The 15,147-nt window shown below is 44.5% G+C and overlaps 2 protein-coding genes across 8 annotated transcripts in view; one reads left to right on the forward strand and one right to left on the reverse strand.

The window, feature by feature from the left end:
• Positions 1-5,449, forward strand: part of TUB (TUB bipartite transcription factor) — an 87,887-nt gene extending 82,438 nt beyond the window's left edge. For all 3 annotated transcript variants that reach the window (XM_045484395.1, XM_045484394.1, XM_045484393.1), the window contains 3 exons: positions 135-233; positions 454-625; positions 1,073-5,449. In XM_045484395.1, the coding sequence (XP_045340351.1) occupies positions 135-233; positions 454-625; positions 1,073-1,206 (405 nt within the window). In that variant the 3' untranslated portion in view covers positions 1,207-5,449. The remainder of the gene's footprint in view (positions 1-134; positions 234-453; positions 626-1,072) is intronic.
• Positions 5,450-7,358: 1,909 nt separating this feature from the next.
• The window catches only part of RIC3 (RIC3 acetylcholine receptor chaperone), a 65,089-nt gene continuing 57,300 nt past the window's right edge, over positions 7,359-15,147 (reverse strand). For 2 of the 5 annotated variants that reach the window (XM_045484396.1, XM_045484397.1), the window contains exon 6: positions 7,359-9,615. In XM_045484396.1, coding sequence (XP_045340352.1) covers positions 9,143-9,615 — 473 coding nt within the window. In that variant the 3' untranslated portion in view covers positions 7,359-9,142. Of the gene's footprint in view, positions 9,616-9,822; positions 9,897-15,147 lie in introns of all 5 variants that reach the window. The other 3 variants (XM_045484400.1, XM_045484399.1, XM_045484398.1) reach the window with 3 other exon arrangements.

Consider the following 15,147-nt stretch of genomic DNA (forward strand, 5'->3'; position numbering starts at 1 on the left):
GTTAGACATTCAAGTGGAGAGGCTGGAAACGAGCTCGTCATCTTTATTCCCTCTCCCCACGCCCCTGCCATCTCTCCGTGAGGTAAGTAGAGTCCTCTCCAGTGTTGAGTTCTCGCTCTGTGTTTGTTTCCCAGGAGACAAACGTCTTAGGTTTCAAGGGGCCACGGAAGATGAGTGTGATTGTCCCAGGCATGAACATGGTTCATGAGAGAGTCTCCATCCGGCCCCGAAACGTGAGTCTCTGCCCACCCCTTCCCCATCATCCCAGCCTCTGCATGCACTTCTGTGGACAGAACTGTAGCTGGCTTGTGTCTGTGGAGGAGACACAGTGTAAGAAGCCGTGGAGGTCTAGGGAAATCTAAGAACCCCACCCCCAGGGCACATCCCTCTTCAGGGTGGTTGTGGTGCGGCAGCACAGGGCTGGGCCTGGCTCAGGGGAGGCTGCCTTCCCAGGAGCATGAGACGCTGCTAGCACGCTGGCAGAATAAGAACACGGAGAGTATCATTGAGCTGCAAAACAAGACTCCTGTCTGGAATGACGACACACAGTCCTACGTACTCAACTTCCACGGGCGCGTCACACAGGCCTCTGTGAAGAACTTCCAGATCATCCATGGCAATGACCGTGAGTGTTTCTGCCCTGACTCATTATCATCCACGTGGTAGCCATGGCCTGTAGCTCAGGATTCACTCACCCAGCCCAGCCTTTACAGGCCAGAGCTTAAGGACATGGGTCATACGGCTTAGGTCAGATGTCAAGAGCTCTCTAACCATAATGACGGGGAGGCCTTTGGAAGAACCTTCTTGCCCTAACCCTAGTCAGCAGTCTCAGGTGTGGAAACACCCTCTGAATGGACTTTTTCTCTTCTGTCTTCTGGTGTTTATATGTCTGTCTTTTCTCCTTGTGTCATCTGCTCCCTCTTTCCCACCACTTCTCCCCATTGGTCTGTGTTTTACCTCCTTTGGGATTTCCCTTGGCATCTCGGCTTCCTTCTCTTCCTGCTTCCTCATCTCTACTATCCCTGCCCTGTCTTCTCTCTCTCTCTCTGTGCACACTTGTGCCTGCCTCCAGCGGACTACATTGTGATGCAGTTTGGCCGTGTAGCAGAGGATGTGTTCACCATGGATTACAACTACCCACTGTGTGCGCTGCAGGCCTTCGCCATCGCCCTGTCCAGCTTCGACAGCAAGCTGGCCTGCGAGTAGAGGGCCTCCTTGTGCCCGTTGGGGTTGCCCAGCCTGGAGTGGAGCTGCCTGCAGAGACAGCCCTGCCTACCCTCTGTACATAGGCCTCCTGCCAGATGAACCTTCTGTTCTCAGTGGCTCCCTGGCCCAGCCAGCTCAGACCCGCCTCCACTGCTGAGACAGAGGACTAGATGGGGGAGGTGTGTGTGAATGGACCAGAATGAATTCTTCCTGTGCCCCAAGGGCCGCACACACACACACCCCCAACTCTTGGGTTAGTATCCTGCTGCAATCATGTTTGCCAAGCTGGGTGGCCTCTTCAGCTGGAAGGTAGGAAGATGTGTAGAGGGAGAGGAAGCACAATGCAGGGCTCCTGTGGCCCAGCCATCCCCTCAGCCTAGGAGTCAGGGGACAACGGGTCCCCCATTAGTGAAGAGCACAGTGTGTGTGTGTTGGGTACATCAACTTTACACAGAAGGGCAAGGCTCGACTACCAAGTCCTTTGCTAACTACAGAAAGTCCTCTGGCTTCAGAAGGCCTCGGCCAGGCTGGGAGGAGTTATAGGGGTTTGGGAAAGGCGAGTGGCAGGACCTTGTCAGGACTGTAGGGGCCTGGCTGTGGGAGGTTTTCTCCATGTGCACAGAGACAGGCAGGAGGAGGCTGGGCCTCCAGGCCAGATGTCTTAGAGGATGGGGCCTGTAGGACACAGGTCCACGTGCAAGAGGTACACGGAAAGGCTCCCTGGACCAGGGCTATCTCGGGAGTCCTGTCAACTGCCGGAGGAGCTTTCTGAGCAGTTCCTGCACTATCCCCAGTAAATGTGGACGGGGACCAGATTGTCAGCCTGAGTGCACACAGGTAGGCGGGCCTGGGACTCTAGTGGGCAGAGCACTACTCCTGAACCCTGGCATGCTCCGGGAAGAAATTGCAGCTCAGTGCTCTTGCCTGTGCTTCAGCTCCTCCTATGGTCAGTCTAGGTGTTTGGTTCTTCCCGGGTGGGAGTGGGGCAGGGTGAAGAAAGCAGGGAGTATTTTAGAACCACGAGAGCTCAGAAATGGCAGGGCCTTTAGTGATGAACGAGTAGTACTTTAGGTGAATCATAACAGGAATGGGACTTGCACTGGGTCACCTGGCTGGTTAGTGGCAAAGTTCAGCTCCCTTGATTTCTTTGTTCCTACCAGCCCCCAAGAAACTGGTTCTCTGGCCTTCCTGGGACCCAGTCTGCATACCCTCACCCTTTTGTCTGGTTACAGAGACTGAAAGCTGGCTTTTTGGGTATCACTCTGAGACTGGCTTGTGTTTGGCTCAGGGGGCAGGCCTTAGCAAGACTGCTGCCCCTTTCTCTGTTCGGGTGTGATGGGTGGGGTGTTGATCTCCCCCCTCCATCCTCCTCCCCTTGGGATGGCACCATCTACCCTGAAGACTTGGAAACGCTAAGCCAAGTCCTTACCTGTTTTGTCATTTACCCCCCCCCCCCCCCGGCTACTCGCCCAGATGGTGGTCAGAAGTCAAGGGGAAGCAAGGAGGAATAGCTTCTCCCTTCAGAGTAGGTGTGCTTGGAAAGGTGGTGTAGAAATTTTTTTTAAATAAGTCCTAACTACTCTAGTGAGGTTCTGTAGTGAGGGGGAGTTGTTCTGACCTAAGTGGAAGGTACTGAGTTCTTATTTCCTTCTAATCTAGGATTTCCTACATTGAGTGCTCATAGCAAGGGACACCTGTTCTAGTGTGAATATGTGCGAGGCCCTTCCACTGGTCTAGTTTCTGGACCACTCTTGAGGGCACGAGACTTTTGTTTACCAGGGCTGATCCACTTCTTGATGAGGTACTGTGGGGCCCTCCTCCTTTCCATAGTTCTAGTTTGGCTCTTCTCCTCACTTTGGGAAGAGACCTGCTGACAGTTGGGATGATGAAAACTAGATCTCCCAAGTCTGGGTCAAGCGGCGTCTCTGATTTTAAAGTAGAATGAGCTGTTTTAGATCCTAGGGAGGGGGGAATCCAGGTGGCCATGTGGAAAAGGTAGAAGCCCAGTGGCAAATGTGCAGGAGAGCAGGGTGGTTGGATAGTCTGGTGGGGTCAGGAACTTGGTGTGGCCCGGGCCTGGGGAAAAAAGCTCTGGTGAGCAGTGGGTGATGGGTGCTTGAGCTCCAGCCTCACAAGGTCTTTTCTTAAGGCCCCATTCCTGGTGATGCTGGGTTTCCCTGTCCACTGGCCTCTCCATGGGCCCAAAGACTCAAAAAGCTGCCAGGGCCTCTGGAAACCATCTGGGCTCAGCATCTCCCATGGGAACAGCTCTTGCCCTTCATACCCTCTACGCACCTGGTGACTGGATGATGAAATGAGCAGGCCCTGAGGGTGGTGGGCAGCTGGGACCTTCAGCAGCTCCTCTGTACTGCTCCTGGGGCCACACCCCAAAACTCTACTCCCTCTTACCCCAAACAGCTCTTCTACAGAGCAGTGATGTTAACTTCCCCACTCTTCTCCAAATCTAGCTTTTCTTTCCTTCTGGCTCCAAGGTGCTCTGTGTCTGTCTGTGTGTGTCTGTGTCTCTGTGTGTAACTGGGGAAAAGGGCAATCTGCAAATCACCAACTGAGGTTTCTTACTACGATCATAGTTCTAAGGATGAGTAGGAAAGGAATAAGGATGTTATGATCGCCTGTGGATTTTTTTTTTTTTTTTTTCATTTCATGCTCTTTGATCAGAAAGTAGACCTGGGAAAGTAGCAGCTCCTTCTCCCAGGGGTTCTGACTGGGAGGATACCATCCAAGAAATTTTAGTTTCAGTTCCATTTTGCATTACCTGAAGAAATATGCATGCCTTTGGATGAATCTGAACATACTCTAGTGAATGTGCCTTAAAAATCACGACACTAGTTTAGGAGGAGCAGGTAAGGTCCAGACTCATGCTGAGGACAGGCACTGGAAGCCAGCAAGTGTAATAATCACAAGCTAGAAGAGGACCTTCGGAGCCTGCATCCTTCAGTGACAAAAAAAGGGCAGCAAAATTATAGAAGCAGAAGCTTGTCTTGGGTCTGGAAATACTTACAGATAAATGCTCTGCCAGTTTACATTTAGAGGCAGTTCTAAATTTAATAAGCAGCAGTGAGGACTTCAAACCTAGTAAGTACATGCTTCCTCACAGTGGGGTCTGCAGTGAGCCATGACCATGGCTCTGTTATGCAAGCACAAATGACATTTCCTATCTGGAGTCCCTGCTTTTCCCTTACTGTGCTAACACTGGCCTTCCCTTTCTAGAATTCTTTGCTAAGCTATACCTGTGACCTCAGGATGCCAGGTGGCCCTCAGAGCACACTTTTCCAGATAGCTTAAGGAGTCTGCGATCTTGTGCCCAGCACTGAACTATAGCAGCCCCCAGGAACAGGCCAAGGGATGGGCTCTTGTTTTGAGTTTACTGGTTACCTGTCCTTCTGTACCTCCAGTTTGCAATTCTGTCATCTCAGGATTAGGGGGAGGGAGAAGCAATACCCCAGAAGTACTGGGGATAGGTTTAATTTTCTGACCAAGTCGAGAGGCAAGTTGGTCTTATAGAGAGCACTATTGCACTTAGTAGCTAGGTGATTCTGAGCAAAGCACGTTTTTCTAGGTGGTTTTCTCGTCTACAGCTGAGGAGGTTGGACTGTCCAAGCCTTCAGTAAGAGGGTGAATTAAAGTTGATCCCTGCTTTCATCACTACCGTTTCTGGCTCATCACTGTGCCTTTTTTCTTTCCCAAGAAACATGTCACACCCCTTTCTTCTCTTCTGTTTTCCTGTCCCTCTCCTTTTCCCCCCATCAAGGTCCAGGCAGAGCTATAGATAAGGCCAAGATCCAGAGTTTCCTAGAGAGTAATTCTGAGGGGCTTAGAAAGGGAAGCCCAACTCTGGCCTCATGAAGGCCAGAGTTACAAAGAGGACTTGGTCAGGATGGGTGGCACTTCTCTTGCTGGGAATATACATTTAGCCAGTTTTCATAATGCCTAGAATGTGTATGTCTGTTTGCACAAGATTGTCTTTTCCTATTCTGGAGTGGTCAGACATTTTTGTTCAAAATTATCTGGAGTTTTAGACAAACTTGCAAAACTGTGCTTTTATTAAGTGACTTTTTGAATAAACTCTTTGGTATTCTTGAGCAAATGTATTTATTTACTGGTATGTGCAATGACAAAGTTGGTATTTTCCCATGTTGACATTATATATGTTGTAGAACTTAGTGTTTGTCTAAGTACAGACCATATATCAACAAATTAAACTTGAACTGTTTCAACATGACTGTGCATTTTTTTCTTTGTAGAAAAGGAGAAAAAAACCTTTCTTACCTAAAGTTTTTTCCTACACCATTCATTTCCTTCTGTCCTAAGAGCCTCGGGGGTGGGTGGGAAGGCATCATGGCTTGGTTGGAAACACTATCATGTGGGTTGAGGCTGTCCTGTCTCTGGCTGTGCTCTTCAAATTTAAGGATGGTGAGAACCACACACACACAGGCTGGAAGAATAGTTAAGGATAGAAGTTACTTAGGTCAGCACAGTCCTCTGCAAGAATGGACTGTTTGGTTACTGAGTGTCGCCCTGAGGGCCCGGCCCTTAGGAACAAAAATAGGGTTGGTTTATTTTTTACCCTAGATTTGGAGTTTTTATGTGGCTAAGATAATTTCCTGCCTCAATCATGGCCTATATCTCCTTGGCTCTGCCTCTGTGGAAAACAACAGTACAGGTTCTTACTAAAAAGGGAAGAGGTTTTTGTTGTTTAGTGGTTAGGTTAAAAACAAGTCTTTTAAATACATCCAGGATGGTCCTGGTTTACACCTATTGTGCTGGCATAATTATAATTAAAGTCCCCTTTCCCCAAAGTGTCTTAGTTTGTACCATGAGTCATTGATCACCCAAGTCCTAGAAGGTACAGAGAGTGTGGTTCTTCTAGGCCATCTCTTCTAAAGGCCAACTATGCCTCCATTCTTCAACACACCTTCCTTCCTGGGTGTAGTTTCTGGAGTGTGTATACTGCCAGTCCTAGAGCTAGCGAGGTGCTTTCTTTTGCTCTTATTGGACAGGAAAGAGCATCTCCTGGCTGGATCACCCACCTGATTTAACCAAGCATGGTCCCAGGTGACGCACTGGCTTCCTAGGCCAACTGTCTGTCCTCCATGCTCTGCCACAGTGCTCAAAGGTCACTGAAAACTAGTACCTGGGGGCTCATCCAAGTTCACAGCCCAGACCAGTTCTGAAAAATGAAGACAATGGTGAGAGCGAGAGCAGGCATGACAACGAAAACCAGTGCTAGGATTTGGTCATCCTGAGTTGTATGTACACATAATTGTCATCCCTGAAGGATAAAATAATTCTGGAAAATCCAAAAGACTAAACAACTGGTGAATAATCAAAATTTCTAAAATATTAATATGTTAATATTTATTATTGCTGTTTAAGCCAACCAAGAGCTAGGGCAGCAAGAACCATCATGAGCTCTTAGTACTTCTGGCAGGAACTATTCCCATAAGCCATTTCCCCCAAAGATTAACATTCAAAATTAAAGAGTTGGTTAGGCAACACCTTACATACCATCCTCAAAAATACCTGAACATCCATACACTTTTCACACCAGTTTTGTCTAACACTGCCCTTTCTGCCAAGAATGTTCGCTTCCTTGGCCACCTGAAGTTCCCAGCACGCCTCAAGATCCAACTCGCCCGCCAAGTGTCTTGGAAGTACTTTGGCCAAAATGATCTTTATGTTTCTATAGATTTGGGTCCATGTCTCAATTACAGCATAAAGCCTTGTACAAGAAAAGTAAATTATCTACCACTTATTGAGTGGTTATGTATGAGATGGGAGGGCTAATGCTGTTTTATATGCACTGAGGAATTCACGTTTAATCCTCCTAACTACCCTATGAGACCTGGACTTGTACTCCCCTGCACTAGATAGGAAAAAACCAAGACTCAGAATGGTTAAGGACCCAACAAGACTCTATGGACAGAATAGGCATGAATGGAATCATGACCGACATTTCTCTGCTTGCAGAATTCACCATCTTGAGCCCTTTTATAGTTAATAGTTCACTGAAAATAATAAATTAGACAAGGCTCCCACACCAAATTTTGTTACTCAAAGTTAGGAATTGAGCCCCTGCTCCCACTGCCTACCCCTGGGCAGTGTCTAAATGAACACATGAATGAACAAGCTAGAAACAAACACATCTTAATAATGGAAACATATATACTAAGGCAAAAAAGAAATTAGAACCAGGGACCCAGGACTCCTCATAAATCAACCCCTCACAGTGAATAAAAGGAAATAATGGAAAACAATTTATCAAAACAGTTCAGAGCACCTATTTTTTACCTTAAGCATTACATCTAGATCATTTATAGTACATTTTAAACTACATTCTTTAAAGTGAATCAAATATTCTACACAGAGATAGATAGATAGAGTCCTACAGACTCAGTCTTCAATGACTTCTCTAACAAAAATGTTAATTTCATCAACAAGAAATGCCTAGTGGTAGCTGACATATTAATATGATCCCATACCTTTTGACAGTCTATAGGCTTAGATGTGTGATTTTAACTATTTTCCTGGCATCTTAGACAACTAGGAACAATGGAACTCCAAAAGCTCTATCTACCCTCACATAATTTAATTTTCACGTCTTCTGCATTTTATGATTGGGAATGTTCTTGGGAATGTGTCTTCTTCAAACTCAGGTCTTACATGTAAACTGAATTCACTCATCTTTACTAGCCAGGATACCTGGGTGCCATTTTATCTCCAGAAGACACATGGCAAATGGCACCTTAGAGATGAGGTCTTTAGTTTGGTCAAAATCCTTCCAGTCATAACCTACCTCCTACTTTCCCGACCCTTCTCAAAAGACCCAGATACCTGAATAGAGAACAAATAGTCTCTTCCCCTGGCCTATATAGCTATAGGGGCTATATGCCCCTGCTATATTGGTTCTCTGCAAAAGACACACGCTGCAACTTCCCTTTGGGGCTGGCACTTCGTCTACAAGCTCAGTCGTCCTCACTTCTGTTTCAATTCATGTGGTTGCAGAGGGCACAACATTTAGAATAGCTTCCAGGCCAGGACTGCTGTCAGTACATGGATTCTTTCCCTATCCCTGGCTCTCTGGCCACCTGAGCATCTCATGGAGGACCAGCATTCTCACACGGCTTTCTTGTAGCCTTAACAGCCTCAAACCTTGGATCTGGAGGGCAAGGCCTAAAAAGTCTCTATTTAAACCTTCTTCTGGCCACTGAGGGCCAGAGGTATAAAGGTGCTTCTGGGTTGGCAGTTCTGTGAACACAACAGGGATAAAGGAAGCTAGAGATCCAGGCAATACTGGAGCAAAACAGTCCCCCAACAGGTCTCCAGGCTCCTTCACAAATCACTGGGGTCTTCTGCTACTCTGAAGAAAAGCAGGTATCTGAGGCAGCAACAGTGCTCCTAAAAAGGCCCTTGCTGTGGCAAACGGGCTTCAGCTCACACAGCAGAGTCCTACCCTGCTCTGGCCCCATCATACCCACAAAAAATGTTCTCTTCTTGAACCCAGGAGACAACTAACCTGCTCAAGGCCCACAGAATAAGACATCTTGGACTCTGAAATCTTCACTTTTGCAACCATAAGTCCTCATCACGTGTAAACTGATGTTCGTTCACAGGTAAACCATCTGCTACTCCTAGCATGAGGAGTTAGACCCCTGTCCCTGAGTGTACAATAGATCAAACATAATTACTCAGTGGATCGACTCTCTGGTGGAAGAAAGGCATAAAGAGTGAAGCTGTGTTATGTTCATACTAATTGCTACCGTGTTTTACAAGGTGACAGGTGTCTGAGCACCAGGAAGGATACATGATATCCATGGTAGTGACCTGATTAGCTAGGATATTTAAACACAGAATGAAGTATAGGGCACAGGGCCAAGGATGAAATCGGAGAAAGGAGAGAAAGGTCACCTTGGGACTAGAGTAATGGATACTTCCCCAAACCAGCTGTTTTCAACTCCAAACCCTGGGGGTTCCGCTTCCTCAATGTACCATCTGTATGTGCTTTATCAGTGCTGATGCCCAACCCTTTATCCCTGAAGTCTTGGGGCCATACTTCTTTGGTGGCTTCCTCTTGTTCAGTGTAATTGTCTGCACTGAATCCAGCATTCTCTGCCAAGACCGCAGGATCCTCCTCTTCATGAAAACAGCAGGAACATGTTTCTGGCTTTGGGTCACATGAGGTAACAGAATTATCTTCCTGGACTCTGGGGTCAGTGGGCACTCCCCACCCCAAATGGTCTGATTCTTCACCTTCTAGCAATTCCATTCTTTCAGCTATTTCTTCAGCAGATGGTTCCTTGGGGTCAGGGTAATCCACTAAGATGGTTTCTTGCCTACGCTTGATGCAATCTGAAAGGTCATAAATTGGGTAAGTTTCTTCAGGGTAACCTAGAGAAAAAAGCAGCAAAAAGTCTTACTTTGTGTTGAAGAGACATTCTTTGTATTAGGCTCAAAGAGGCTTCTTAGGCAGCAGCTATCCTGTCCCAACAAATCCATTCAAGAAATCTCTAAGAGGACTCTAACAGTTCTAAAGTTTCACTTGAGTAAATTCTTAGCAATCTGGCAGACTACCCCCGTGTTCTTTGACATACAAACCAATTCAGAAGAAAAACTCTTCTTAAGTGCAGGGTGCTTAGGGCGGAGCAGAAGTCTCCCACCACCAATTTCTGCTGTAGTGATGAAGATTAAACAAACATGAGCCTTCGGTTAAAAACAAACAAAAAGTACCAAACACCAGAGAGCATAGCTCAAGGCTAATGTTTATAATTTCTATTTGGAACCATTTCCAAATCTTCCTGGGTGGGGAGAGGAGAAGAAAAGGAACACTAAGCTCTTCGAAAAAATATACCACGAAGGCTTCCACTAATCAAAAGAACTGAAATGGCTTGCAAGTGTCAGAGAGAGAGAGAGAGCACACTCCAGCAAGACATGCCCAAGATCCCGAAGGACAGGAACTGCGTTTTCACAAGACACAATCCCCGTTGTTGGCTTCTTCGTCTTCACAAAATAGAACAAAAGAGACAACAAACCGGTAAACAAAATAAGTAGTACTGGTACTGAATTCCAGCTATGATAATGAGAAAAGACAAAATGTTGCCAAATTAAAGAACGAAATGAAATAAATCTGTGTCAGGCAAGCTGCGCCAGAGCGGCAGATGGGCCTCGCTGGAGCTCATATGCCAGAGCTGGCAACAGCAGCCGTGCACGCTACACGATGTGAAAAGCCGGAGAATTCAAAATCCATTTGCACATTATGATAATTGGCAAATTTCAACCCTAATACAAACCACTTTTTGCCTGCAAATTCTGAAAAGGGTCTTTTTTTTTTTTTGATGCAGTGTAGAGTGTGGAGAGACATATTTTAACAACATGAACTTTTTTTTTTTTTCTGATCATAAATCATACAGACTCACTGTAAAATTTTTGAAAAACACAGACAAGTTTTAAAAAGAAAACACAAGTCACCTAGAATCCCACCATTGATGATAATTTGTTGTGTTGCTTCTGGCCTTTTTATCATATATTATACTCATTTTTTCATTCAATATTAGATCATGAGCACTTCTCCATGTCATTAGGCATTTTAAAGTCTGCAAAATATCCCATCATACAGCTACATAACTCACCTGCCTTACCATGCCTTTTCTGTAAAACCTGTAGATTCTTTCCTATGCTCCCTTATTGTAAGTAACACAGCAGCTAAGATCTCTGAATATTAATCTATGTCCACTTCCCCATTTCTTTAAGATACACTTCTAGAGGGTGTCTGGGTGGCTAAGTTAAGTGTCTGACTCTTGATTCCGGCTCAGGTTGTGATCCCACGGTTTGTGAAACCAAACCCCGAGTTGGGCTCTGGGAATCTCTCCTTTTCCTCTCTCTCCCTCTCTCTATGCCCCTCTCCTACATGTGGGTACATTCTCTCTCTTTCTCTCTCAAAAAGAAACTTAAAAAAAGATACACTTCTAGAAATATGAGAACTAAAGTTTAGGATTAGACATTTTAAAAGCCTTTTTTACACCCTGCCAAATTACTTTCCAGAAGAATGTATACACTTTTATTTTTACCAGTGATGTAAAAAAACAAAACAAACAAAACACACACAAAAATACAACTGTCCATCTTATACCCTCATCATCACTGATAGTAGTAGGTTAAGAATCTTGCCAATACAATCTTAGTTCCCAAGCTTAACTTACTGTGTGTGGGTGGAATGCTAGGTAAAAGAGTTTAGCTACCCAAGGCCCTCACTGCCTCCTTGGTCAAGGGCAGGGGGTCCTGGGGAGGCTTACTTGCTAGTTAGCTCCTAGTCACTGAATGCTTAAGAGATGTCCATTTTCTGGCATGTTCCTGCCTTCTCCTTACACCAAGAACAAAGCCTACCTTTGGAGTTCCATGGCTATCTGCTTTAGTTTAAGAGGGGGAGGCCTGCTGAAAATCAAATAGGCTCACAAATGGGCTTTTAAGGTAGCCCATTATCTGCCAACATTACTGGCTATTCAAGAACTTCGTTAAAAATATGAGCAAAACTCACTGATCCTAAGAGGAAGTCAGCAGGGGAGCCAAACTAAGCAAACTATGTAAACAGCCCTAAAAGAACAAAAACAAAAACAAAATAGTCAATGTAGGAAACAGGAGTTAATATCAACTTATAATGGATATTCCCAGTAATATTAAAAATAATACTGCATTGAAAAAACCCAACCAGGGTTGAGTATAAAAAGGGGAGCAAACAGGCGATAAGAACTATTAGAGCTGGGAAAACTGTACAGCAACATGCAGAAGAATGAACCTGGACCAATTTCTTACACCATACATAAAAACTCAAAAAGGATGAAAGACCTAAATGTAAGACAGGAAGCCATCAAAATCCTCGAGGAGAAAGCAGGCAAAAACCTCTTTGATCTTGGCTGCAGCAACTTCTTACTCAACACATTTCCAGAGGCAAGGGAAGCAAAAGCAAAAATGAACTACTGGGACCTCATCAAAATAAGCTTCTGGACAGCAAAGGAAACAATCAGCAAAACTAAAAGGCAACTGACAGAATGGGAGAAGATATTTGCAAATGACGTATCAGATAAAGGGTTAGTATCCAAAATCTATAAAGAACTTCTCAAACTCAACACCAAAAAAACAAATAATCCAGTGAAGAAATGGGCAAAAGACATGAATAGACACTTCTGCAAAGAAGACATCCAGATGGCCAACCAACACATGAAAAAATGGTCAACATCACTCATCCTCAGGGAAATACAAATCAAAACCACAATGAGGTACCACCTCACACCTGTCAGAATGGCTAACATTAACAACTCAGGCAACAACAGAGGTTGGCGAGGATGAGAGAAAGAGGATCTCTTTTGCACTGCTGGTGGGAATGCAAGCTGGTGCAGCCACTCTGGAAAACAGTATGGAGGTTCCTCAAAAAACTAAAAACAGAACTACCCTACGACCCAGCAATTGCACTACTAGGCATTTATCCAAGGGATACAGGTGTGCTGTTTTGAAGGGACACATGTACCCCCATGTTTATAGCAGCACTATCAACAATAGCCAAGTATGGAAAGAGCCCAAATGTCCATCGATGGATGAATGGATAAAGATGTATATATATACAATGGAGTATCAAAAAGAATTGGCAATCCAAAAGAATGAAATCTTGCCATTTGCAACTACGTGCATGGAACTGGAAGGTATTATGCTAAGTGAAATTAGAGAAAGACAAAAATCATATGACTTCACTCATATGAGGACTTTAAGAGACAAAACAGATGAACATAAGGGAAGGGAAACAAAAATAATATAAAAACAGGGAGGGGGACAAAACAGAAGAGACTCATAAATATGGAGAACAAACTGAGGGTTACAGGAGGGGCTGGGAGAGGGGGGATGGGCTAAATGGGTAAGGGGCATTAAGGAATCTACTCCTGAAATCATTGTTTCACTATATGCTAATTTGGATTTAAATTAAAAAAAAAAAAAAAAAAAGAACTATTAGAAATAGAAAATATTGGGCGCCTGGGTGGCTCAGTCAGTTAAGTGTCCGACTTCGGCTCGGGTCACAATCTCACAGTCCATGGGTTCAAACCCTGAGCCATCAGCCCAGAGCCTGGAGCCTGCTTCCAATTCTGTGTCTCCCTCTCTCTGCCCCTCCCCCGTTCATGCTCTCTGTCTCAAAAATAAACATTAAAAAAAAAAATTTAAAAAAAATATTTCAACTTGAGAAAGGGAGAAAATAGACTGAAATGGACACAGTACGTGAGATCAAGCCCTGCACTGGGCTCTGCATGGACAGCATGGGGCCTGCTTGGGATTCTCTTTCTCCCTCTATGTCCCTCCTCCACTTGCTGTCTCAAAGTAAACATTAAAAAAAAAACAACAACAGGGGCGCCTGGGTGGCTCAGTTGGTTAAGCGTCCGACTTCGGCTCAGGTCATGATCTCACGGTCCGTGGGTTTGAGCCCCGCGTCGGGCTCTGTGCTGACAGCTCAGAGCCTGGAGCCTGCTTTGGATTCTGTGTCTCCCTCTCTCTCTGATCCTCCCCTGTTCATGCTGTCTCAAAAATAAATAAATGTTAAAAAAAAAAATTAAAAAAAAAATTTTTTTTTTTAAATTTTTTTTTTTTCAACGTTTATTTATTTTTGGGACAGAGAGAGACAGAGCATGAACGGGGGAGGGGCAGAGAGAGAGGGAGACACAGAATCGGAAACAGGCTCCAGGCTCTGAGCCATCAGCCCAGAGCCTGACGCGGGGCTCGAACTCACGGACCGCGAGATCGTGACCTGGCTGAAGTCGGACGCTTAACCGACTGCACCACCCAGGCGCCCCCCCCCAAAAAAAAAAAACATTTTTTTAAATAAACAAACAAAATGGACATGGCTACAAGGCAGATTAGTACATTAGAAGTCAAAGTCCAGAAATTCTTCTAAGACAAAGGTAAAAATGAAAAGGAGATCAAAACTGTGAGAAAATACACACTGCACTGAAAGCTGGCCCAGGACTACCCAATCTCCAAATCACTGGAATTCCAGAATGAGGGCAGAGTAGGTTGAATGGAAGCAAGAACCAGAAAAAAAAAAAGTTACAAAAGAAAAGATCACTTAGCTGAAGACAGACTCAAGTCTTCAGATGGAAAAGACTCACTAAATGCTAGGCAGAAATACTATGAAAAATCCACATTTTCATATACACTCAGATATGCTAATGAACCTGCCCAAATTCAAATGTGTAAGGATTAAAAGATTATGAATTTTCAGACAGAAAACAAACTAGCTAACTAAAAGCAGATTCCCTACCGAGAAGAAGAATCAGACTGTGGTAAGACTTCTCATTTTCAACAGCAAAGAAAAATAAAGCAACTTTATTTGCAAGTCATCTTGAAGCAAATCGTCTTCAGATGTGTAAGGAAAGAGAGCACAAAATTACCTGTATCAAAGTGAAAAATGGCATATGCAGATATCCAAGTACTCGTCAAGTACACTTGGGGGTGACAGGGTAGGGGTGGAAACACTTAGGAACTCTGATACAAAGAAAAAAAATCAAAAAAATTGAGAAAGAACATACTGCATATGAGAAAGCAGTGAACAATGAATCGGTAGAAATTATCAATGTAAAATAACTGAAACTGTGGTTAGAAATTTAATGCCATTGTTCAGAAATACTTAAAACAGGCTACTATATTTAAAAGTTAATATCACTTGGACCTAAATTCTATATAATTTCAACACCTGAGAGGTAGACAGAAAATGAATGGGATATCGGGACAAGGTTATATAAAGAGATTTGCAATCTGGAGGATAAAATGAATTCCAGTTTTTATTTCCTTGATTACTAGTGAGACTGAAATACTTTTTAATGTTTTGTTAGCAAGGTGCATTTTTTTTCTTTTGTGTACTGCTTACGTAGGAGGATTTCAGTGTTTTAT

This window comes from Leopardus geoffroyi, chromosome D1 (genome assembly GCF_018350155.1).
Source record: "Leopardus geoffroyi isolate Oge1 chromosome D1, O.geoffroyi_Oge1_pat1.0, whole genome shotgun sequence".
NCBI classification, from domain to species: domain Eukaryota; kingdom Metazoa; phylum Chordata; class Mammalia; order Carnivora; family Felidae; genus Leopardus; species Leopardus geoffroyi.